A 27153-nucleotide genomic window follows, 5' to 3' on the forward strand; every position below is an offset into this window, starting at 1 on the left:
AGACACATGAATTTCCGGGTTTAAATCATACTTACTCAAACACCTTATTCACAAAGCTTCTTCCATGAGTACACATGTTCTATTTGTGGGATTTGACATAATGCAGAGCTATATCTGGTATAAGACACAAATACAAATATAAAATGTGTTGTGAACCAAGCTGAGAAATTCAGGACAATTAACACCTAAATTACTAGAAAGACACAAATACGAATGGAAAAAGTAATGTGAATCAGTATCTACATTAGTAACTACTAACCAGTGGTAATACCACTTGTGCAGATTTCTAGGACTGCTACAGCGATGCACGTGAATCTTCAAAAAGCTTGAAATTTAGTCAAAATATAGGATGAACTCTAGGGCAGCAGGCTTCTGACTTTTTAACATTTTATTTATGAGGATTCTGACTTTTTAATGAAGGTCTTTGTCAGTCAGGCTCAGTTAAGCATGCTTTTTCCACTGGTAACAGATGATTCTCTTTGCAAATCCAGTATTAATAACAATGCAACGGCACAATAAACTAAACATTGAGTCTATCTATGATAAACATTCTGTTTTAAAATTTAAAGACACTGAAATAGTGAATGAATTTTCTCTTTTTTACAAATCATTATATACCTCTGAAACACAATCCACAGAACCTTTGTTATCACAATTTTTTTCCAATATCCAAAAACCTCAACACATCCCTCCTGATGTTTGCGCTAATGGCTTAATTTCTCAATTTTTTGATTTAGGTAGAGGAGTACGTCAAGTATGCCCCTTATCTACCTTCCTTTTCATTTTGGCTCTAGAACCATTTCTTTCCAAAATAAGTCAAAATCCAAATATACATGGCTTTGAATCACCGGCTCTTCATATCAAACTTGCAGCTTATGCTCATGATATAAGCAGAGCTTTTTATGTCATGACCAAATGAATCGATTCCTGCTTTTTTTATCTGAGGTACAATCATTTTCTTTCATTTCTGGCTACAAATTAAAAAATGATAAATGCAAGATTTTACCTCTGACCAAATACACTTTTAAATCAGACTTTACCCTCTCTAATTTCATGTGGAGCTCCAACCACATTAAATACTTGGGATTATATTTCATCCCCTCAATCTCGGACACAGTAGCATTATGCATGAATAATTGTATTCAAAAGATTTCAGAGTTAACCACTAAATGGCATCCTCTTTACTTGTCCTGGTGGGGTCATCTAGACACTATAAAGATGATGCTTCTCCCCATAGTATTATATACTATTTCTAACATACGAGCACCTATTTCTGCTAAATCCTTTAAAAAAATTAATCCCATCCTCTCTTCCTTTCTGTGGAATAATAAAACTTCCCGACTATCTATATCAAAATTATCCATTCCTGAAGCGGAGGAGGAGTTAACTTTCCTAATTTTCTGATTTATTAGAAAGCATTCCTTCTACATCAAGCTTCATTTTGGCTGCTTGACTCCACAGAAGATTGCCCTTTATGGACCACAATTGAACGCCTATTTTTATTTTCCTTCTCCTTTCAGGAATACCTCTCCTTTTCACGTACCACAATCCCTCTTCCCCCCCCCCATAATCAAACTTACTTCCAAGCTTCTGGAATCAACCTCTCCTTTAGCACATGATACTCTAGATTATTTTCTCAACTCAACAATTTGGCACAATAAAGATCTGCTCATTCGTAATAAACCTTTCTATTGGAAGACTTGGAGACAAAAGAGATTATTTTGGATCCATTAATTATTTTCCCAATCAGAATGTCTACCTTTTTCTACACTTAGTTAATCATATACTTTGCCTGCATCCTTTAAGCCTAAATATAACCTTCTTAAACAGTCTGTGTTAGATACATACACCCAGTTTACTACTGCACCTGTTAATGTCACCACTACTGACTCATCTATATACCTCCACACTTTGTTACGTACTTTGCCCAAAGCACCCACTATACATAGCTACTTACAAGACATCAACATTATAAAAAAAAAAATCTAAAATAGAGGTTGCTTGGGATCACGATTTTAAAACATCTTGGCCATTGTCTCTCTGGAATAACAAATGGGCTAACAGACGAAAATCTTCCAGGGCAGCAAATACATTGCAAACAGAGTTTTTTTTTATATATAATAGACTCTTACTAACCCTGAATACTTTGAGTAAAAGGTTTCCACTGTATTAGATACTTGTTGAACATGTTCATCCTCAAATGCTGCATTATTCCATATGCTATTTTCTTGCTCATATGTGCATAAGTTTTGGAAACAAGTTTGGTCTCAAATTAATGTAATTTTTAACTCCAATTTTTCTTTTTCCTTCATTCATGTCTTCTTAGGAAGTCTTACACCTATTTGGAATAATATTGTACCTAATGTCAAAATTATTGATTTGTTATTAGCAGTTGCCTTCCATGAAATTACTATAAATTGGAAGGACTTCACTAAAATCTCAATAAGGCCTGGTGGTATGCTGTATGCCATAATCATAGGCTAGATACATCTCTTGTGTATCCCATACATATGGCTACGAAACGTTTAGCATTATGGTCACCTGTTACATTGTAAATTGATGCAAGTGCCAAAAATCTTTCCCTGTCACACCAATCTCAACAAGAAATTTCTAAATCACCTTTATTCCCCCAAATGTTCCTACGGTTGTATATTTTAATGATGATTATATTCACTCTTTATTTGTTTGCTTTCTTTTTCTCCGCTAATTAATCCAATTCATGTAACTTTGTGGTAATAAATTTGTACTGTAACGATATATGTTTAATATTGTATGTTGTATATTGACACCTCTATTCTTCTCAATAAAATTCTCTCTAAACTTAAAAATAACTATGTAATGATGTAGTTAATGCTTGCTAGCTCTTACTTAAATCCTCTTAATGATTGTGGTTTTGGGGAGAAAATTATTTGTGAAGTCACTCATCTCTCCCTCTGGATCTGTCTGCGAGGATTCTTCCTACCTGGTATGTAAAGGCAATGCAAGTGAGAGTGCTCTTTATTTCTCATCACGTGAGAGAAAGCTAGTTACACCTCATATTTATAATATTGCTTCTCCTAATTTGTAAGGTGGGCAGGCTAATCTTTACTGTTTCTATACCACTTATCTATTTATCTATTTATTTTAAGAATTGCTGAACTCTTGTACTCTGAATGAAGAAAAACATTATAAAATGATGAAGACTTCAAAAACGGTTGAGATAATAAACCCATCATGGTCCTATACTCCAGCACACCTGGTGGTGCGAGCTGTATTATCCTATAAAAGCAAGACCAGAAAGATATGCGTATGGCTTCTCTCAGTCTGGAGTAGCACAATAGGTGAGAAACAGTGGGCTGAAAAGCTTCATATAGCTGGTCCAGCTACTGACAGATTCCTGAATATAAATAAAGTTATATTCCTTACCTTTATTATGTGCGAGTACTCTGTCATATTTTACCAGTACCTAAACCTACACCACCTCTTAGACTAAGCATGGACTGCTCATCTGAGCTATAGTTTAAAAACATAGAAAGGATGTTTTAACAGAATTGCGTTGCAGAGCCACTTTACCCCAAGTCTCTCGGACAATAGTGATACATTACAGTACCGATCAGGGATATTGCCAAGTAGTTACTAGCAGCTCCATGCCCTAGTGAAATTGCTTGACAAGGACACTGAAGCTTGTTCAATCCCTACCATGAATTGTTTCAACTCATGTACTAAGAGTGAAGTGAGTGATAGCCAGTCTCAATAATTTAAGCAGTTAGGGCCTGATTTAGATCTTGGCAGATGGGATACTCCGTCACAAACATGACAGACATCCCATCCGCTGTATTACAAGCGCATTATATCATATGGCACTTGTAAACTTGTAATACGGTGGGCTGGATATCCGTCACGTTTGTGATAGAGTATCCCATCTGCCAAGATCTAAATCAGGCCCTTAGCATTATCGTATGCACTGCATCACAGTATAAATATATCTAACAACAACTCACTGAAAACAATGACATTCATGTGCTATCCAAATTTACAAAATCTACTGTCTTTAAGATACATTTATTAACATTTGATCTAGTGTGTTTTTGTAGATGAGTTGCAGGCCTGGAATAAATGAATAAGCAAATAGAAATTTCATATATTGTGTGATCTAATTTTAATTTTCATCAGAAATGGAAGTTCCAAATATTTAGTGCTTTCAAACCTTGGCTGAAATATGACTAGGAAATTAATCCAATTGCTAACATTGCAACAAAAACTGGGAGCAACTCAGTTGGAAGAGCAGACCTAAATGATACTAGATATAGAGTGCAAAGTCTGCACCCTGTGGAAACCTGGCACAGACTGTGAAAACAGCTATAGAATTGATCTATCGCTCACTTTATATGCAACCCACAGGGCAGGCCAAACTGCAAAAACAGCCAAAAAAGGTTTGGAGACCACTTTCTATGTGGAGATTGCATGGCGACATGTTCATAAAACCACTTGATATGTGATGCCCAAAATAAATCTGATTGCAGGAAACATGATTTAATGGGGGAAGAGTGGGTGATATCTTGTTTTGGATAGCACTAGGCTTTAAATAAAATCACATTCTTTCCTTGTCAAGTTTCAAAGTGCAAAGGCTAGCAATGTAGTTACTAACAACACTGAGGATCATACCAGGCAATTCTGCAGAATGATGGATAATGTTTCCTCAATTAGGCAATATAGTAAGGTGTGTATGAATGGACGCTGCAAACTTCTTCTTCAGAGTTTTCCTATGTTGGTGGAAATTACATTGGTGGGATTATTTCTCCAAGGCCAAAAATCCAACCTAAGCAGTTTCTACCATTATACTGCAAATATTTAAATACAGCACATTTTGCTCTCTATGCCGTAAACAAAGGCAAATTGAGAGCATTAACATGTTTTGCAAATTGCAACTGTAAATCAAGTGCATTTATGTCTTAAAGATACTTTTCCCCAAAGCGGTTCAATTTGGAGCAGATCGAAATGCACTACGTCATAATGTGATTTTAATGTTATATTTAGGAAAATGTCAATACATATTTGGTTTACTGCAAACACATCATTTCATATACATCTACATGTAATTGGAGGCAACATTTATAAGAAGAATCTAAAGTTATAAAGGTCTTCTTGCATTTGGTTGAGTGACACATCTGCTATATCAAGCAGAGGTCCCTTATCATCAAACCTGGAATTTCGCCACCTCATTTGGAGGCAATGGAGCCTCTTGTTTCAATTTGCTACGACATTGGAAGTCTTCATAAGGTGGCCTTTCCACCAAAGGGCTGCCTGCACAGAACATAAGGGGGCACAATCAAATTAAGGAAGCCTTCTCATGCCGATTTTTCTTGCCTGGGTACACCATGCAAGGTAAGATGATCCCAAGCAATAAAAATCATCAATGGTCCAGATGGAGAGAGAAAGCTCCCTGCACCTTAGGGCCATTACTTTTTATATTTTAGAAACCGACCTGCGGTTTAGGAGTGCAATTTTGAAATACAAAAAAACATGTCAAGGAGATGGCTAAGATTTATTCTCATGAATTGGACCCATGTGAACTCCCTCTATGCAGACAATACATTATAATACTTGAAGAATGCTAGGCGGAACCAAGAGTCCATATTTAGGTCCCGATTACGAGTTCGGCGGTCTACAGGACTGCCAAACCCATGGTGGTGGTCCTTGGACAACCAGATTGGAGGTTCACCCGCCATATTCCAAGTACAGTGGTTAGACCACCACTGGACTACTGGTACTGCCAGGATCCTTGATCCTGTGGCAGTGGCACAGCGGTATGAGGCAGCAATATGCTGGTGGTGCCACTGCGGCACAGCCAAGCATATTAAAATTGCCTTACTGCGACCCTTTCCATGGTGTGAGCCCCACCATGGAAAAGATTGGGTGAGGCAACTCAGACAGCCCATACAGGGAAATGCTAAACATTGTGCATTGCTGTGCGTGCGGGAATGGGCTGAGGCGATACTATAGCGGAGCCTTTGTAAGGCTTGCCTATGAGGGATCGCCCACCAGGATTATACACGTAATCTGCTGGGCGGTCAGACTACTGGTTTGGCGGTCTTGTAGGGGGGTGCTGGCGTGGCGGCCCACTATTAGACTGCCAAATTTTTTATCAGGCCCTAATGTAATCTAGTTAAAATGGATCAAGTATCCAGAATCCTGTCAATTTCCGGTGTGAAACACTCTCCCCCTGGCCAGTTAAACAAAAATTACCCATTTGTTGCCCAGGAGTCGCACACATTCCATTATTTTGTATAAAAATATATCCTGAAAATAGAGATAGAGTGGAGAGAAATTTGGTTGGTGCGATAACTTTTTTTTGTGCTCATTGATAGTCTTTTGAAATGAAAAAAAAAAGTCCTCTAGCTATCATTGGATTGGTCGCTATTGCTAAGATTCTGATGGTGCATATGCTGCTTCATTATATTGCTTATTTACCAGTGATTGTACCTAGAGTTCTCTTAAATAAATTGGACAAACTCACTTGGAAATAAAGAATCATATTTGCAATACAACCAAGGAAGCTAAATACCAGATGAGTTTACTAAGAAATCTCAAACGTTTCCTCCCACAGGATGACTTTAAGCAGGTGGTGCAATCTCTTGTACTCCCAAGGCTAGACTATGGGAGCGCCACACTTTATGGCCTTCCCAAACATAGCCTGGCCCCGTTAAGAGCTTCGATTAAAGCTGCAGCTAGATTGATTACTGGTACAAAAAGAACCAATCACATATCCCCAGCCTTGAAAACCCTAAACTGGCTACCTTACGAAGCAAGAACCACAGCTCAAGTTTGCCTGCCTGACTCACAAAGCCCTAAATTTTAAAACTTTCATTTATATGGCTCAAAAGATAGAATTATCAGGGGTTGCAGATCATCATAAAGTGCAAGTTCATTGTTACTGAAACCACACATCTTCCACAAAAAGAGAATGAGTCACAAAGCCTTCCCAGGCATTGCCTCAAAGATCTGGAATTCGCTTTCACCGGAAGTTCGTCGAATCTCATCCATGGCTTCTTTCAAAACAGAAGAGGAAAAAATACTAATGAACAAGTTTCTGCCCTAAAGAGCCATGGCTCTACTGCTTATTTTTATGTATGCTTTTCTGATGCCATGATTGTTTACTACATTGTTGTACACCTGGGTAGCCAGCGTTGCCATTCTATACACATATTTGTAATCAATGATCTTTTCCATCAACTGTATCCTTACTATCCTGAATGTGAAGCGCTCTGATAGACGCTTAGGTCTTGTTCGTGCTATACAAAATGTTATAAATAAATAAAAAAATAATGAATTAATTTGGCCAGGTAAAGAGTAGAGCTGGGCTGACTAAACTGAAATCACAATAGATAAGGGAGGATTGAGAGCTTCTGGTATGGAGTTAAATTATTTAGCAGCACAGCTACAATGGCTTTCGAGAAAAACAGGAGTTTGTGGAATCCCCGAAACAGCTGTGCGGCTGCATGAAATATGGCAGCTGCTCTGCAAACATTGAACACATTTAGAGGAATGCCATGATGGTGAGTCCACTGGAAGCATAGTGATCTACAGGCCTGTGGAGAGATTTAAATTTGGTGGGATCGGATTTATTACCTCCACATTACTGGTGGATTGCGGTTTACCGGTCAATCTCTAAATCTGGTCCTTGGATCTTGAGTTTACCCCTTGTTTGTTAGCAGATGGACAAAGGCTTGTTCTATTTTGCAATGGCAGAGCTTTGCGGTGTGATATGAAGACCTGAATATTGTTCCACAAGCATTAGATATGCAAAGAGTGTAAATTCCTCTGAAAAGCATGTAAAATTAAATGAGAACTAAATGGGATAATTCTCATTAAATAACTTTTAAAAAAGAGTAGCTGGTTGTCTAACCTATGAGATAATCTGCTGCTGAGAATGATAATTTTCCTGTTCTAACATGCGCACATATTCTCAGCTATATTCGGTTTAATGCAAACTTGTTGTATGACTTATAGCTAGGGCTAACTCGCAATCTTAGAGTATGTATTAAAGCAATGAAGTTGTTTGGATATCCAAACTCATGCTTACCTTGCCGTGCAAGGGCTGCCGCCTCAGAGTGTGCAATGCTGGTGACATCTGTTCCATTCACAGCCATCACTATATCACCAACTTGAAGACCTGCCTCCTCCGCTGCACCATCTACATCACAGAAGGACATCAATGGTAATTGTTATACACGGATGCTCTCTTTGGTGAAGAATGTGCTCTACATCATTTTGAACTCTATTTCTGGCTTTCAAGCACAACTGTTTCCAATAGTAAAATTAAACAATTGCAGAATTACAGTTGAGTTGTCCTCATTATGGTAATCATTACATGCATTGATGAGTCGGAATTTGCATGGGACTGTGCTCTATTGGCAGTCAAAGAACACAATGGCATTGATCTAATCACAAATGTATCCTCCTTCCCTACTGGCATTCTTGCTTCTGATGGAGCAAGGATTCGCACAAAAGGTGACTTGCTTGTATTCAAGAACCTCGAATAACAGTATTAATAAGTAACCAACATGTTTGTCCTACTAATTTTAAATGTTCCCGTATATACTAGGTGTCCGAGAGAAGCTTGCTTATGTGTCTACTAATACTAATTCGCTTGCATCTAAAATGGCCGCTGCTACGCGGGAATTTCTTTTTTTTCTTTCTTTTTTTTATTAAAAAGTTTGTATTTTTCCCAAAAATTTCAGTAAGTGTTACAGCACACTCAATCAAATTATACCAAATTATATCATGACACAAATATTTCCGAGCAATACAGTACACAAACGGTAAAGATAATAAAACCTATACATTTACATTTTTAAGCAGTAGCGGGAGATGGGTCCCCAGATGCCGCGCCCGGCGTATCCCAATTGTCCATCGCGTTTTTCTAATTAGCTATAGGTCGCCATATCTTCCCCCCCAGTGTTCTAGCTCTTCGTCCCTTTCTGTCATTTATTGCTTTCTCCAAATTATAGGTAGAGAGTAACCTTGCAATCCAGATTTGGAAAGTTGGCGGAGCCCTATCAAGCCACGCCCTTGCTATACAAATTCGATAAACTGTGGCTGCCATAAAAAAAACTCTGTGGGGAGGCCCTCTGCCCCTTCCCTCACCCCCAGCATTATTAATTCTTAACCATAATTCCCAATGAACCCTCCATAAAATTCTCAATGGCGACCTTTAAAGAATACAGTTGAGGGCATTGTGAAAACATGTGGACAATTTGTATTTGTATTTGTATTGTGTATTTATAAAGCGCAACTTTCGCTCCGGAAGGAGCATCTTGGCGCTAGCTAGATAGTGTACAAACAATTTACCAATACAGAATTAGATGGCGGCCATGACATAGTCGTCTGGAAGGTTGAAAATCCAGGTTTTTAGTTGCTTCCTTAACAAATTTTCCTGGGTCAGGAACCTGAGATTCTTGGGCATTGCATTCCAGGCTTTGGAAGACAGGAAAGTTAAAGTCTTACCGCCCTTGGTTTTATAGTTAAATTTGGCTAATTGTATCAGATTTTCTCCGGAGGATTGTAACGTCCTGGAAGGGTTGTAGTGGGGGTAACGCCTAGTAAGATACTTTGGGCCTATGTTATTAAATGCACGAAAGGCGATAGTCAGGATTTTAAATAGTATCCTTTTATGCAGAGGTAGCCAGTGAAGAGTTTTCAAAGCCGCCGACGCTGAAGATTTCCTTGGTAGTTTTAGTGCTAATCTGGCTGCTGAATATTGTACGCTTTGAAGTTTTTTCAGCGTGGATTTTTTCACACCTGCCATCAGGCCATTACAATAATCAAGGCGGGCGAGGATTAAGGCCACTGTTACCGCCTTTCTTGAGTCAGTGGGTAGGAAGTCAAAAAACTTTTTTAGAGATTTTATGACACTAAAGCAGCTTTCTGCCACATTCCTTACATGTTGGTCGAATGATAGCTCGGTGTCAAACAAGACCCCGAGATTTCTCGCTGTCGCCACGGTCTGAGGGGGAGCATTGGAGTCCTCTGGCCACCATTTAATAGGACAGAAATGGAAATTTTTTCCCATAGGGAGGATTTCTGTCTTGTTGGCGTTACATTTAAGATGGTTTTCTTCCATCCAATGGAATACATCCTTCAGGCAGTTCTTAAGGTTTAGTTCAGCATTAGTGGAGTTTTTTCCAAGGGGCACAATAAGGTGAGTATCATCGGCATATGATGTAACAGGCATGCCGTATGATTCAATCAAAGAAATAAGAGGGATCAGGTAAATGTTAAATAATAAAGGGCTCAAAATGGAGCCTTTGGGAACTCCAGACAGAACCTTTTTTTCTTTAGAGAGGAAGGGGCCCAAAGCAATGGTTTGGGATCTATCTGTTAAAAAAGAGGTTATCCATTGCAGTACCACATCTGAAATACCAATGTCTCTTAATCTACCTAACAATATTGGATATGAGATGGTATGAGATGGTATCGAACGCTGCTGTGAGATCTAATAAAATCAAGACAGCGCTCATTCTTTGATCCTGCAATAGTTTTATGGAATCAGTAAGTTTGATCAAAGCTGTTTCTGTAGAATGATGAGGACGGAAGCCTGATTGTTGGGGATGGAGGACATTGTATGTTTCTACATGGCTTTTTAGTTCTTTGTAGACCATCTGTTCGGTGATCTTACCCAAGTCTGGGAGGAGTGAGATTGGACGTAAATTGGCGAGATCTGTAGTGGATTTATTAAGCTTTTTCATCAAAGGTTTCACAACTGCCTGTTTCCATTCCCGTGGGACTATACCTGTATTAAGGGAAGAGTTTACAATCCCATTTATGATAGGATTCAACACATCGATTAGCTGATGGAGAATTCGTGGGGGGCATTGCTTGAATCACATCGCGGGCAGGTTGTTCCCGAATCACCACCCCATTGTGCAATTCTAGCAGGAGAGTGGTAAAGCGAATACAAAGTTTTATAATGCTGCGATTGTAATGTCGCTGAGCATAGAACCGTACGTCCCAGATCTATAGACGACTGTAACCCCTCCGGCTGTGAGCCTACTTTCTCTGCCCACTTTGTGGCATATTTTACCCTGTCATCAGATTTAAATGCATAGAGTTCTGAGTAAAGCTGCCGAATTGTGCAGTGCGTGCAGCGCTCTATATAATCCATTATTCGACAATGGCCAAATCCTAGAGGACCACCCTGTATATTTTGCAAAATAGCTTCTTACCTGCAGGTACTTAAAAAAGCTACTGCCTGTTAGTTTAAATTTTGTTTGTAATTACTGACACTGTAGGATACCCCCCTGATAATCCATAAGATTCCCAACCTTCCTGATCCCCTTGTTATCCCAGTCCCTCATAACCGTGTCCCCTGGTAGTGAGTGATTCGTGTACAACCGTGTATAACTATTATACCTGCCTAAGCCCAATTTTTTTGAGACCGCCTTCCAGATGTTGTATGCAGCTCCTAATGTCTTAAACCTTGTATGTTTAAAATAACTAAAATCAATTGTGTTCAGAAAACCGTTCTCAGCCTCGCCGCCCATCAGTGCAGTATATACATTAGTGAAACCAGGTCTGCCATCCTTTTGCTCGATTCCTCCGCCCCCTATTAGCCCCTGAAAATATTGCAAGGCCGCTGCCCAGTAGTAGAGCCTGAAGTCTGGGGCCCCCCATTCCCCCTTTTCCCTAGGTAGTGTAAGATATCGATATGCTCTCCTAGTCTTCCCCTGCGCCCAGATGAGCCTATTAAGTATTGCTTCTAGTTTGTTAAGCCATGAATGGTCAAAAAACAGCGGAATGACTCTAAACATATAAAGGAATTTCGGGAATGTAACCATCTTAATCACATTTATGCGGCCCATCAGAGTCAGATGTAAATTGTGAATCCTTTCAGTATTTTCCTTTACTTTAACTAGTAAGGGTCCCATGTTTAACTCCACCAGTCTGTCTAAATCAGCGGTGACCTTTATCCCTAAATATATTGCTTCCGCCACCACTCTGGTATCATGATTTATTATGAATCTGTTTTGAACGATCTGTGTCTTCCCCTTGTTTATCAGATATCCTGAGACTGCCCCAAAGTTTGTTGCCTCCTGCCCATCTCTACCATAGCTCTCTCTGGGTTTGGTGTAATAATAGCTACATCGTCCGCGTACGCAAATATTTTATGTTCCTTTCCATATAGCTTAACCGGAAAGATGTTATTATTCCCCTCGAGCCTTCGCAAAATGGGGTCTAAGTACAAAGCGAATAGGAGGGGCGAGGCCGGACAGCCCTGCCTTGTCCAGCGCCTTATTTGTACTGACTCTGTATAGCCTTTGTTAATCCTTACTCTCGCAGTCGGTTCTTCATATAAGGCCTGGATTGCTTTAATATACCCCGGGCCAATGCCAAACCAATCCAGAACTTTCCACAGATAGTTCCAGGAGACCCTGTCAAAGGCCTTCTCTGCATCAAGGAATACTGCAGCGACAGGGTCTCCTTCAACCCCTGCAGCATCTAGAATAGTAATCATTTGCCTTGTGTGCTGGGTGGTCCCTTTCCCTGGAATAAACCCGTGTTGTGAAGTGCTAACTAAAGTCTCAATAACCCTGCTTAACCTTTGTGCCAATGTTTTGGAGAAAATCTTTGCGTCCGCGTTCATGAGCGTAATTGGCCTGTAAGACCCTGGTTCTAACGGAGGTTTTTTCTTCTTGAGTATCACTATGATATCTGCACCTGCCCAGGAATGTGAAACTGAGCTCCCTAACTGTGCCTGAATAAGAGTCTCGTGCATGTCCTTCCCCAGTGTATCCCAAAAGGTTTTATAAAACTCTGCCGGAATTTGGTCCGGCCCTGTGGCTTTCCCAGAAGGGAGATTAACCACCGCATCCTGTACTTCCTGTAGAGTCAGCGGAAGATCTAGCTCCTCTTTCCCATCTTCCTTCCTTTCCGCTTCCTTCAGCGGAAGATCTAGCTCCTCTTTCCCATCTTCTTTGGGAAAGAGGAGCTAGATCTTCTAGCGCTACATGTGGTATGTCTGCCAAGTATTCCATAATTTCTAAGTCTGTGTTACGGAGGTTCTGATCATATAGGTCTGCGTCGAATTTTCTAAAAATCTCCCGAACATCTTCTATCTTATTTACAACACCACCCATCCCGTCGTTAATTTCCTTTATTTCCCCTGCTGCCAGATTTTGTCTAGTACGGATTGCTAAAAGGTGACCTACCCTCTCATTGTATTCATAGCATTTTTCTTTTTTAGCCAGGTAATTACCTGCCGCATTCCTTGCCATACTTTCACTAGCCTCTGCTTTGTTTAGTTCTAGTTTTAGCAGTATCTCCTCTATTGGATCTTGGTTGGAAATGGCAAGGATTAAGCGGTCTTCTAGCTTTACCAGGTCACTGAACCTTTTATCCATCTCAGTTTTCTTCCTTCGCGGGAGGCAAGATGGCCGCTACAGGGTTGTAGAGGATAGTCGCACATCACTCCCTCTCCTGACTAAGAAATGCTGTTGGCATCCTAAACACAGATATGCTGTTGTCCTATGGGCTAATTCAGAATCAAGCAAGGACTAGTACTGGCGTTGAGCTCCGGATAAAGCAAGGAGTTTCGGCGGCACTGTGGGTTTTAAAAAACTATTGGAGGAATCTGTACAGTGGTCTCAAAACAACCTGGGGGATGTCTCAGCGCACGAGACAAGAAAAGGAAAAAGAGAAGCCTCCGCCGGCCTCAACCAGCACGATTAAGGTGCTAGGACAACGGGGCGGTTCAGGCTCTGGGGCCATATCGAAGATGCCTCCTTTAAGTAAACGGTCGACCTCTGCAAACACTGCAGCATCAAAAGCACAACAAAAGAAAGCCGAAAAGGCCTAAAAGGAGAAGAAGCTGGAGCCGAGGCTGACACATGCCGCGGCGGTCGGCATCAAAGCACAGAGAGAGACATACCAGGACAGCGGTTTACAAGATAAAGAACCCGCAATCTCACTATCTTAAGGCAGCCTACCTTAACGGAGTCCTTTGCAGCAAAACCATCGACAGTATCGGCAGGACTAGAGGGAGCGGCAGCTAGGCTCTCGGTGAGTCACCCCACCTCGGAAGACGCCGGGACAGAGAATGCCGTCCTCGAGGACGCAAGCGTCATAGTTTCCAGGCAACTGGAAGGAGTAGTCCCGGAGTGTACGCCTCCCGCAGAAGCCGTTCAGAGAACAGAAGGCATGAACAGCGCACTACCAGTGAGCGGGGGAGTACCAGAGGGGGCAGTAGGCTGCTCTCGGGGCGACAGAGAGGCAGAATAATTCACAGATGCTGGATGCTCTGCTGCTAGTCGAAGCAGGACTTAGCAGTAGTAGGAGGCAGAGCCAGGGAGCAAAATGGGGGAGCCTGACAAGTTTGGATTCAAAGTTCTTCTCTGTTAACGAAGGCTCAGACTCTACCCGCACAAGCGACCGTGAAGGGGAAAGCTCCATAGACCTCACCACAGATTCAGACGGGAGTAAAGGCTCCAGGGGCAAAAGCACATAAAAGAAAAAGAAATCTGCGGCAAGGCGGGAAGGAGGAGGCTCTCCAGCTAGCATGAATAAAAAACTATCATGGGACTACTCTGCCACTTCCAGTGTATATCGAGAAAACAAACAGGGGGAAGGGGCTGCCGGAGAGACGAATGCAGGATCCCCATCACAGAATGTTACACTGGACTTAATGTTTAACACACTGAAACAGATGCAGGTGGAGGCCAGGGCAGAAAGCCGGAGAGCAAGGCAAGATACGAAAAAGATCCAAGCATCGCTCAGGAAAATAAATAAGAAGTACAAACAAGTCGAGGAGAGAGTGTCCCAAGTGGAGGAAAGAACTGGTAGACTGGAGGATGAGGTAACGGATTGGCAGACCTTCAAAAAGGGGCAAGGGAAGGTTGTGGAAGACCTTCAGTGGAAGATTGAAGACTTCGAAAATCGCCAGAGGCGCAACAATGTGAGACTTCTTGGACTAGAAGAGGGGGTGGAAGGGCAGGACGCAAGAGGTTATGTCATCAAGTTGCTGAAGGGTGCTTTTCCGGAGTCTCAGTGGCAATGGGAGACAAAGGTTCAAAGGGCGCATAGATTCCCACTGTCACTTAAGAAGAAACGGGGGGTAACCAGGACACTCTGCCTAGGGCGATGCTTGTGTTCCTAGGGAATTTTCTGGCAAGACAAGAAATAATGGAGAGAGCTAGACCAGATTCTAAAAAAACATATGAGGAGGCTACATTTTTTGCAAGACCCGATTTTTGCCACGTAACAGTTGAAAGGAGGTGGAAGGCAACTAATCACTCCTTTCCAAAGCCAAGGCTCAGAGGCATATTTAATGTATCCAGCAATCCTAAAGGTTATTACTGGAGGACAGACTAGGATGTTTTTCTCGGAAATTAAGGCAGGAGAATTCCTGGCGGAACTTACTGAGCAACACAGGGGGAAAAACAACAGAGGGAAAGGCCCTTCCATTATCCCATAGGGCAGATATATGACAGATACATTGCAGATACTCAGGATAGACGAGGAGCTGGTATGGGAAGGAGAGGGAGGCGACACTACAACCTACAGCAGTCACACATAGGTCATGCATGACCTATTTGCCTGTAGAAGGGGGGGTGGGAAGACAGGGGGAGGGGGAAGGGGGGGCAGGAGGCTGGTGATGGTTGTTTGGTAATTACAGCACAAAGGGAGAAGCTACACAGACACAGTTTTGCTTTGGTAAATGCACTAGATACACTAGTAGAGGGGAGGACTAACTGGGTAACCAGAAAGGAAACTTTCAGCAAGTATAGATGGCGTTAAGGATTGCCTCCATAAATATTTGTGGTCTAAATGATGGATGGAAAAGGCAGAAGGTGGCTGCTATGATAAGCATGCTGAAACTAGATGTAATCTTCCTCCAGGAGACACACATTGAAGGGAACAATAAATTCCTGCTGGATCAAATGGGCTTCGAGGTGCTTGCATACACAAAGCAAGGAACTAAGACAAGAGGGATCGCCATATTAGTTAAGAAGGGCGTGATGAAAACTAAAAGAAAAAAAGAGGATCAGTGGGGGAGATGGGTAATGATTGAAGGGGAAACAGCGGCTGGCTGTTGCACAATTGTCTCTGTTTAAGGCTCCACTGATGACGAACCAGATGTTTTCGAATTTTTAGACTTGGAAATACCTCTGTGGTCAGAACCTGTAATTTGTTGCGGGGATTTTAACATCAATGACCTGGCGGGCTTGGGTATAACGGGAGGGGGCGTTTATGGGGGGCGGAAGAAGAGAACATCTAAGGCTATATGTAACCTAGCGCAACATAATGCATTGGTGGATGTGTGGGCCCAGAACAATCCGCTAGGGACAGGAAGCACCTTTTACTCGGTGCCTCATAGAATGGTGGCCAGGCTAGACTACTTTTTGATTTCAAGTTCATTGCTAGGTGGTAGCCAGTTGGAAAGGCTCCCTAAGATACTTTCGGACCATAACCCGCTTGTGTTTACTCTGCCATCGGGTATTAGGGGGGAAAGAAAGGCCTATACTTGGACCTTTGAGAGAGGGCTTTTAAGGGACGAAGGCTATATTAATCGGATGCAGGTCTGGATTGCGTAGTTCTGGGAGATTAACAGGGGGACAGCTTCCGCCGGCATGGTCTGGGACGCGTTCAAGGCGGGAAACTCTGTGCTACATGCTCCAGAGGGCTAAGAAGGCTACGCGAGAATTTCCACTGCACATGCGTCTGTCATACCCATGTGACATGAGGTACTCGCAGCTTTGGAGGGAATCTGTTGCTTCTGCGCACTAGAGCTAATATGGCTGCTTTGTGTTCTGTGTTCTCACATGCGAGAAGCTTGCACTGCTGCTTTTGCTAAGCTGTTTGTTTTGCTTAATTGTAATGCTATAGTTTATTATAAAGTAATGGGTATAGTGTAGAGATTCATGGTATACAGTGTATTCATTTATTCTGTGATCTAAACCTGTTTCTTTTCCATTTCATGTTGCACTTCGAAACTTGGCCTGTTGTAATATGCTGTACTCCATCTTAATTAAAACTGTGTCTGCGCGAGAATCGCAAGTCTCCAGAGCAGTGACCTTTGAATTCCGGCCAAGGAGCTGACTGACTGAGAAGATGCTCCTGGGAACCTCACCTAATGAACTTTGGAAAAATACATTGTAATTGTGAATAGAACATCTATTGTTTTGCAAGTGGAATACTTCATGAGAGCCTGAATTTAATGGGCGTGAACATAAGTTTGAATATGAGACGGCAAAATTAGAAATATTAGATGGGGTGATGACCTGTCCTCTTCTTTTGTCTAATCGAAATTGGGGATCCTTACACTTGCAACATTGGGGGGTGGTACACTGACCTGGTAAACAGTATAACTAGTGTAAGTTTAGCTTGAGAATTTGTCCGACTTGTCCGAATAGCTGACCTGTCACTGATCCAACGCACTCAATAGCTAATCGAGAACAGAGGTGCTGCGAAGCAGTCTGTCAGAATACTCGCTGACCCAATCGGGGCTCTGGGACCTGAAGTGCTGGCGAAGCACTTTGCTGGGGAATTCGATAACCCAATCAGGGTTTTGACTGATAGCTGCAGAGAGGGAGTAGTGCAGGCGTTGCAACTTTCCTGTCCTGTTTCTGACCTGCACTTGCTGGCCTACTGGCGTTTGCAACTTTCAGGGTTTCTGTCCTTAACTGACCCGTGGCCAGGGTTGGTCTTCACTCCGTTTTAGGTAAATATACATCTGTGTGGGTAACAAATAGTATCATTTGCGTCCTTTTCTTACCCTTCCTGAATTTTGCTAAAAGTCTTATTTGCACATGTTCCTTTTTCTTACCCTTCCCTTGTAACAATTAATAAAATCGTAAATCTTGCCGTTATTAGCATGCTCCATTTTTCCCCCTCCTTAGAGTTGGATGTTAAGTACTGTCCATGAATAAATTGATGATCCTTTTTTTTACCCTCCCTTTAAGGAAAGCTGAAATGGTTACTCTGAATTATTAGCGTGTTCCATTTTCTTACCTTTCCTATAGCTACATGGTCAATTCAGTTTCGTCATTACAATTTGTGTTCCCTATTTTTACCCACCCTCTTGAAAAAGATTAAACTGTGATTTATAGCATGTCCCTTATTTTCCCTGTCCTCTACAAAATGTCATTCCAAGTCTGATTTTTACAAGTTTATTTCAGTATGATCCTTGTTCTTACCTTCCCTGTAGAATTCTAAAATGTTTGGCATATTATATCTTTTGCATAGTTATAAGCTGTTTTTGATTCTGATTATCGATAGCTTGCTTGCTGTTAATCTTTGGCTCATGACTTTTGATGAAGATTAGATAAAGGTTTTCAAAACATCTCGAGTCTGTGGTTATTATATGAGTGCATATTGTTGTCCTACTACCATACTTATTATGCTAGACTCCCTGATCCCATAGGTTCACAGATACCGATGACCAGGAGAGTCAGTTAAGGGTATAGGACCTAGGAAGTACAAATATCTGATAGTCAGTGCCCAGGTTACCTGATCTAAGAAATTGTGGTTAATTTGAATATGGGCCTAGGTGGGTAATTGGTAAATTTATAGTGGGGTGACCTGCGCGCTCTAACAGTATATTTACTTGGTAGCAGAGGCATGGTTAGGGATTAGTTAAGATAGGTAGGTAGGTAATTTGCTGCTAAAAGGGAAATAAAATTGCTGCTAAATGAAAGTATTGATCGATCTAATGTAAAATCGTTATTCAAATATGAAATGTTATGAAATGTTTTGAAAATTTTACTGATTTTATGCTGTGTTGATTTATGTATTAACCAAACCCGTTCGTGACTGTTATATGTTTGTCTGGAATCCCCGGGGGCAGAATAGCGGGTGGTAAAGGGAAGCCACATCGCAGTGAGGTCAGTGGTTCGAGGAAATTAGTGCAGGGTTAGGTAAAACCGGAAGCACTATTTAGGGTTTTCTGTATGAATGTATGAATAAATGATAGCAAAGAGTTCGCTGACAAAACTTCTATTGTGATATCACCTAGAAAGGGTCACACGGAAGGAGTAGCAGGTTCGTCTGAGCTTAATTAGTAGCAAAGGGGTTCGCTGGTGAAACTTTGGCCTTAGTATATATCCCAGAGTGGATGAGTGGATGAGTCCGAAGGAGTAGCAGGTTCTCTAATGCTTGTGTGAAGGGTAGGCAGGAGAGATCTATCCGCAGTATATGAAAAGTAAACGGAAGGGATTTACTTGCAGTGAAATAAATCTTTCCTTTCTAGTCACTTTCACAGTGGCTAATGTTTCGTGTTGTAAATTAAAACAAAACACTTGCACTTTAAAGTAAAGAATTGAGTTTTCCATTACCTTGCAGAGAGGGAGTCAGTGGCAGAGCTGCGCTGACGTCACTCAGTACCGTGCTGGGATTGGTCAAGACAGCGGGCGTCTAGCTGAGACAGTATTGTAAAGGAGGGGTGAGCACAGGAGCGTGGGAACTCATCTCACAGGAGAAGCCGCGAAATCATTGGTTAGAAAATTTGAAACATCAGTGTTGATTGGTTGAGGAAAAATAAAAAGACGCACAAGTATTGGAGTAATTTTGTAAACAAAGCGACTACTATTATTCGAATACTGAAAGGTTTGGAGGGTATATGTGGTATCCAAGTCATCCAGAGATTCGACCTGATCCAAGATACCAAGGTTTTGCTAGAGATCAGGCGATAAGAGGCAGACCTCGCATTATGTACGAGTGCCAAAAAGTGATGTTAAAAATTGTCCTGGTATAACTTGTAAAAAAACTTTATTCAAAAGCTACTGGACAATAATAAAAAACAAGGTGTAGATACTGGTAGGTTAAAATGAACAATAGTATCTATGTGTGTTATATAAAAAACAGATGTTTTTATATAACACACATAGGTTCATTGTCCAGTAGCTTTTGAATAAAGTTTTTTTACAAGTTATACCAGGACAATTTTTAATATCACTTTTTTGGCACTAAACACTAAAAACCAGCTCCACTGTAGTCTGGTGTTGCAGCACACCCGGATGGCACTCGGCCATCTGGGTGGACCCCGATGATGAAGCATTCACCAACCAGGTTTGTGAGTGAGGGGTTTCTTAACAAAAGGATAATGTCCTTCTGCTACCACTGTTGACATCCCATTAAGAACCTCTTGTTCCTTCTGGGGATACTCCTCTTTTGTTTATATTATGTTGAAATTCAAACCCCAGGGAGCTGGGGCAAGATGGCGGCTGTGTGAAGTTTGCGGTTAGCTGTCTCCCGACCGCGGCCCCGCAAAATGAGTTTGGACGACCTTACGCTGCCTAGAACACTCAAATAATGCTCAGATAAATGCTTGATATTGCCTAGAAAACCATCCACAAGCAAAGAAGAATTGGTGCATTTGCCGTAAGAATCCCTTCGCTGATAACAGACTCTCTTACCTGGTTACTGATGGATGCTGCTCAGCCTCTCCCCGGCGGTGGTGACACTCGCCATCAAAGCGCTCTGTGCCTGGAGAGGAGCCGCGATAGCTGAGATCAGAAGCACGGAGCCAAGGGGGGGTCGGAGATACATTGTCACGGCTTCAGCAGGCTCAGTTCACGCCAGGATGCCGCCGAAGGGAAAGTTGGGGAAGGACGCGAGTGGAGCGGGTGTCAATCAGGCATCTCTCTCCGCATCTGCTACTCGACGTGCCGGCGAGGGTAGAGCTCCTGACTCCGGCGCCGATGCTCGCCACTTTGGCCTGCACGGGGATGGCGCGCAGGGGGTAAGAACTACCCCAGGAGAGTTGAAAGGGGAGAAAGGGGCCCGAGGCAAGATACCAACAGTGCCTGAAATGTTCTCAGGCAAAGGTGCCAGCAATACCTCAGCCTCAAACCTACAAACAGTCCCAGGTCCAAATAAAAGTAAAACTTTGACAAGCAGTAACTCTAACGGTAAGTTGCTCAAGGATAAAGACTCCGGATCAAAAGACATGGGGCGGGGGAAAAAGCAGACAACTGACAAAGTAGCTGGTAAAGGGGGTGATAAAGGGCCACAAGTCAATATGTCATTCTGTGATGTATTCCTATAGGTTCTGAATCGATCCCCCTATTCCTGACCCTATTCTGGTTAAACAAACCAACAAGTTAACTAGCAGTCAGCCCATGAGGCAGAAAACCCCCATGATGCAGATACCGTTATCTGACGCAGTCACACTACGGCACAGGAACGTGTTATCTGATTAGGTCATAACGCTTGCGATCTAATTAGACAAGCGATATTCCTCCAGCCCCTGATAAGGCATACGGAGTTCTCATAACAAATCAAACCTATGACAACCTGGGCAAAACCCTGCGGCCATTGTTTTGATTTCACCGAGAACTTCAGCAAAAGAATGTGCTAACGAGCAAGTCGTATGACATCATTATTGACGTATCTATGTCCATCCTAACGTCAATCTCGGCACCTTAAAGGTATAAATATTACCGATATTGCCCTATGCAAACACACGCGGTGGTGACGAGACGGAGCAGCCATACTTGCCGAAGCGAAGAGCAGAGCAGAGCAGACCCCGCTGGCGCAGCCCCGCCTTCCTGACGCGCTGAGAGAAGCTGCTTTCTCCTGCCGAGAAATCCAGCACCGGCGTTTCCGGGTAGCCCTCGCAGGCAGCCTGGAATATCGAGACCAGAGACGAGAGATACCATCCCTCATTCAACCTAGATTCCAGGTACAGAACTGAATAACCCCTCACAGAGAATTCCTTAGTTATTCACTTGGCAAAAACAAACTTAACTTAAACTGTAACTTTCTATTCCCGCCCACGTATTAGGCTTAGGTCAGGTACACGGGGTAGGCGTATTTAGAAACACCAGTTGAGTACGTTTAGTCAGATGTATATGTGTATGTAATATATTTTATTCATTTTAAAACATCTTATGGCTTAGAAACCATATCAATGTTTTTACAGTATTATTTTATACTATTGCTTTTAATGTATGCACTTTACTTAGCTATAAGTATTGCAATAATATCGATCCATTTCTCTTGTATGAGAAAAGAGACTGATCAATAAATAACACCTTTTTATTGAACACGCCCGTCTCTTCCTTTTCTCTACAATCTGATGAGACTAAGAATGCACGTACTGACTGAGTAAAATAAATTGCCTTTTGTTCACACGACTCTCGAGATATACTCTTGATTAGGGGAGAGCAAAGTTGTCATGTTCTATGGTTGTCAGAAACTAAATCCCTTCTTGTCTAATCAGGGAAGTTAAGTCCTTCCTGAACATTCGAGAAAGTTTCTAGTGAACTCTGAGCTAGCTGGCAAACCCAAAACTTTAAGTCTAATATCGTCAGTAGTAGACCTAGTTAACGTCTGGTCTGGGCCTTTACTGCTGAAGGTGTTATTCCAATGCGCAGAGCCTATTGGGATAATAGGAACTACACTACATGGCGCCCAACGTGTTTGGAAAGGGCGATAAAACTAACGTAAGACATTTAGAGTAACTCAGTCGTGCTTTCTCACTCAGACCCCTTTTCCCAAATACTCCAAAGACGTCTGGAGTGGGTGAAAGGTTATATCCGCCAGACCTCGCAGGAGGGAACTCCTATGTATGGTTCTTGGTATAAGTCAACGTTGAAGGATACACTGTTCCAAAATATTGTGCATCTAATCTTTGTTTCCATAAGAAACCTGATCTGCAAACAAACAGAATAACCTTCCTGTCGGTAAAATGGTAGACAGTGATGAAGAAAGAGAGGCAGTTAGATTAGCAACTGAACTCGCAGAAGCTGATGCTACCATGCAGGAAGCGGACCCGAATATAATACTCATTCCGGTCATCAAAAGGAACCATAAAACTTATAGAAAATGGACTGACACCTAGAGGTGGTACAGTCATATTCGTAATTGAGGCACACGAATATCGGCAGACAGAGGTATACTATTCATGGATAAATTTTCCAGCAGCAAATCCTGTAACAAAGTACTTCCACTATTACAAAATAGAGGAACCTCCTGAAACGTACACTCCTTTCGAGGAGGTGGAAGTACCACTCAAATTTCAAGAGCATTTGCTCTTATTTGATGGCGCCCTAAAACATAATAATCACATCACCAGGCTCGGTCCTTTAGGTAGACCAGGAGCAACGTGGCCGGTCCTAGCCGGATACACACCACATCCAGACATCGACGGGATGTCTGCAGCTAACCTGTTAACACAGCTAAAACAATTAATAAAGATACATAGACAATTAGTCCAGTATGTGATGCGGACTTCAACAATTCAGCCAGCGATTAAACTCCCACAGCTGACCCCTCACCAGGGGAACACAAATAAAATTACACCACAAAACATCCAGTCCTGCCTAGGTAAAGTACCGGCTAAACGGGAACAAATACCATTCTGGCTAGCGCAGAAAATCACCCAAATAGAGGCGGTGTTTCCAGACACCACCCCGCTAGAAAAGCACAGGATTCTGACTATCTGTCTCCCAATGGGAATCGCACCACACATTGAGGACTGTGACACTTGGGGTACAGTCTTTGCTTCCATCTACACAAAAACGCACGGTGTTCCATCAATTTCGGTAATACCAGATGTGCTAAAACAAATTCAAGATGAATACGGTCCAGAACCCGCTTTAACTCTTGGTATGAAATTACTAAAAGACTTCAAGCAGGTCTCGGCTATATTATTAGCCAACATAAAGGGAGAAGCAGCAAACGTGGTGATCCGCCAGAGGTTAAAGGAGACAGATATAGCAGACCAACCAGCTGAAATTGCCAGAATTATAGAAAAATCCTATGAGGAACTAGGTAGAGATAGTTTAGGTGGAATACCAGTAAAACCGCAACTAATGGAAAGTCCTGAAAAAATATTTTTTAATAATAATTCTACATCACCAAAAAAGAACTGGGATGGAAACAAACAATCCAATCCTAAAGAAAAGAAATTCCAGTCCAGAGGAAGGTCTCCCAGGCGAAGAGAGAAATCTCCGAACCAAAGACACAGGTCACCTCAGAGTGACCCCTCTGGGAAAAGATATAACCTTAGAAATAGGGATAATATAAAAAAACCTGATAGATATCAAGACATTGATACACGTCCCTCTCAATCTTTTCAGAATTCCCCGCAGAAATCGGAAAGAAGAGGACGATCAGAACAAAGAGAAGAGCACGCCAAGTCCAAAGACAAGGAACCTGCTCAGCTAAAAAAGAAATTACAATTTCAAAAGAAGAAGGTAGCCAGCATTAAAATAGTTAACAATGCCGAGAATTCTGAGGACACAACTGAAAAACGGGGAATGGGCTCAAACAATGCTAGACAGCGCAGCAGAAGTGAGCATAGCTCGCAAAGTCCTTATGAATCATCTGGAGACAGTGGACACGAATGAATATCTTCAAGTGGAAACTGCGGAGTTAGCAAACCTCACAAAATATACGAAATAACATTGCGTATAGAGGGGGATAAGACTAGAAAAATAAGGGGACTATTTTGGGATAATCTCTCCAAGGGCTATGATATCCTTCTAGCTGAAAAAGACTGGCCACCAGAGTTTGTCAGGGAGTGCCCTCATGGCGAAGAAATAATTATGCCTGCCTTCTCAAATCAAATTCCAATTCATAAAAAATACACACTTGCTAGAAAGTGGGCAGTGGCTCTAGCTCCTGCTCTATATAAAAATCACGTGGGATGGGATGAGGACTCACCCCCTCACAAAATCCAGTTAAAATCACAACCTACTGCACAAAGGCAGTACCCAATTAAGCAAGAAGCTAAAAAACAGGTAAATGAAATACTAGATCAGCTAGAATACCAGGGGATGATTGAAACTTGCACCTCACAAATGAACAACGCTTTGTTTCCGGTCTCCAAACCAGACAATTCATATCGTCTAGTTTTGGATTACCGACACCTTAACACATGTTGCAAAACTTTTGCAGTGCAAAATTCGCATAGTGCTGCACTAATGAATAACATAGTGCGCAAAAAATACAAAACAACATTAGACATCTCTAATGGATTCTTTTGTCAAAACATAGCACCAGAGAGCAGATATTTAACTGCATTCTCAATAAATGGCACTCAAAAACAATTCTGTCGGTTAGCCCAGGGGTACAAGAACAGCCCGGGGGTATTCTCAGCGAGAGTAACAGAATTACTACAAATATATGATGATGAAGCATTATCTTATGTCGATGACATTTACTTAACAGATGATGACTTGGAGACTCACTTGAAAAGAGTGAACACCATAATACTTGGGTTCGCAGCGGAGGGTTACAAATTCAACTTTAAAAAATCCAGAATTGCCCATCTGACAGTCCTGTTCTTAGGATATGAATTATCAAGTGAAGGCAAAAGCCTGGCTGACAATTTTCTAGAAAAATGTGCCGTACTCCAAGCACCTAGAACACTAAAAAACGTACAGTCGATTCTAGGCTTCCTAAATTTCGGAAGAACATACATTGCAAATTACGCAGAAAGGGTCAAACCCCTTTATGATCTGATAAAACCAGATTTTAAAAGATCCAATTGAACTCAAATACACACAGAAATTTTGAGATCCTTACAAACAGACATGCTAATTAAAACAAAATTAGAAACACGTGATAACACACGCAATCTTGTGATTCGAGTAATCCCAGGAAGATGCGGATTCACATACCTGACCTCTAATGAGGGAGAAAAGGTACCCATTGCATTCAAATCACACTTATACACAGAAACTGAACAGAAATTCAGCAACAAAGAAAAAATTGTTCATGCAGTTCAAACCGCAATAGCTAGAGAAAAAGATCAAGCGGACGGTAGACATATCACAGTCAGAACAGCAGAATCAGCCTTTGAGGCACTAACAACACCGAGTAATTTACCAACAACAACATTGAATCCGGAATGGATACAATGGGTGAATTCAATCACAACGGACAAAGTATACTACTACTTTGATCCAGAACTAGAAGAAATGGAAAATTTAGAATATGAAAAAACATATCCTCTGCCAGCCGACATTCTGCCTTTACGACATTACGCCTGTGTAATTTATACAGACGGACATGCTCAACCCCCCGTTTGGGGAGAACATGCATACAACCCCACATGTGGGATTACAAAAGAAGTGTGGCGCGGAGGTAAACTAAAACCTCTATTAACAAAAACACACTCAGTAGAAACTAATTCAGAACAACAGACTGAAATATTAGCATTGAAAATGGCGCTAGATAATGCGGATCGCGAATTCCCGACACTTATAGTGTCAGATTCATATTACTGCGTCAAATCATATAACAAGGATTTGCAGACATGGATTCAGAACGGTTACAAAGATGACACAGATGCACCAATAAAGCAGAAACTGCTCTGGGAACAAATAGCTCTTTTACAGAAAGAGCTACCAAAGACTCACGTGACACACTCACTGAGTCATCAGCGTGATGGCGTTCACGTTACAGGGAATTCATTGGCTGAGACAGCCACAGCGGCAGCCACTAAATCGGCTCCCGTAGTTCGAAAAAAGCGTACATTAAAATACATTGACGGTGAAACAGTGCCGGCGGTGAAAACGTCATCAAAAGGCGACTGCTCAGCGTTACCGATCAACTATCCACTCAATTATACATACATAATCGATGCAAACTCCGTCCCTTTTCCTCGAATCCCTGGAGTGGGGGATAGAGTGATTCCAAACATGGACAGGAGAAACTTGTTAATCGCAGACGCACATATAGGCGAGGGTCTCAGACACCTCAAACTAAAAGATTCTCTGGAAGAATTACAATCACGGTACTGGTGGCCAGGCATGAGCCTGCGTCACACCATGTTTGTAAAAAACTGCCCAAACTGCAACAGAGATCGCAGTGGGGAGAGAAACAGTTTAATACCTCATCGTTTTACTCCAGAAAAAATCAAGAGTAAAAAGGAAGGGTTGCGATTAACATATACAGGCTAGTTTCCACTTATAATGTAGATCACCAGCACTCGGCTGACGTCTGGACTGTTATACAAAGATTTGCAAGTCTAAATGGCATATACGCTAAGAGCATGCTACGTTTGACCATTGTCTTCACTCTAGCCCTCCAGCCTGAGGGGAAACATGACCAAATGAGCATAGCCCAGCGGGAATCTTCTCACTTCCTTCCTGAGGGTACGGGATGGTGTAAAGAAAAAACCAAGGCATAAAGCAATCTATAACGGAAAGGATATTAGGTTCGGGAGCT

General features: G+C 41.9%; 1 protein-coding gene across 1 annotated transcript in view; it reads right to left on the minus strand.

The window, feature by feature from the left end:
- The window catches only part of LOC144819485 (uncharacterized), a 646675-nt gene that overhangs the window by 267973 nt on the left and 351549 nt on the right, over nucleotides 1-27153 (minus strand). Inside the window, exon 7 of the mRNA XM_078677349.1 lies at nucleotides 8063-8173. Coding sequence (XP_078533475.1) covers nucleotides 8063-8173 — 111 coding nt within the window. The remainder of the gene's footprint in view (nucleotides 1-8062; nucleotides 8174-27153) is intronic.

Source organism: Lissotriton helveticus, chromosome 2_1 (assembly GCF_964261635.1).
Source record: "Lissotriton helveticus chromosome 2_1, aLisHel1.1, whole genome shotgun sequence".
NCBI classification, from domain to species: Eukaryota; Metazoa; Chordata; class Amphibia; order Caudata; family Salamandridae; genus Lissotriton; species Lissotriton helveticus.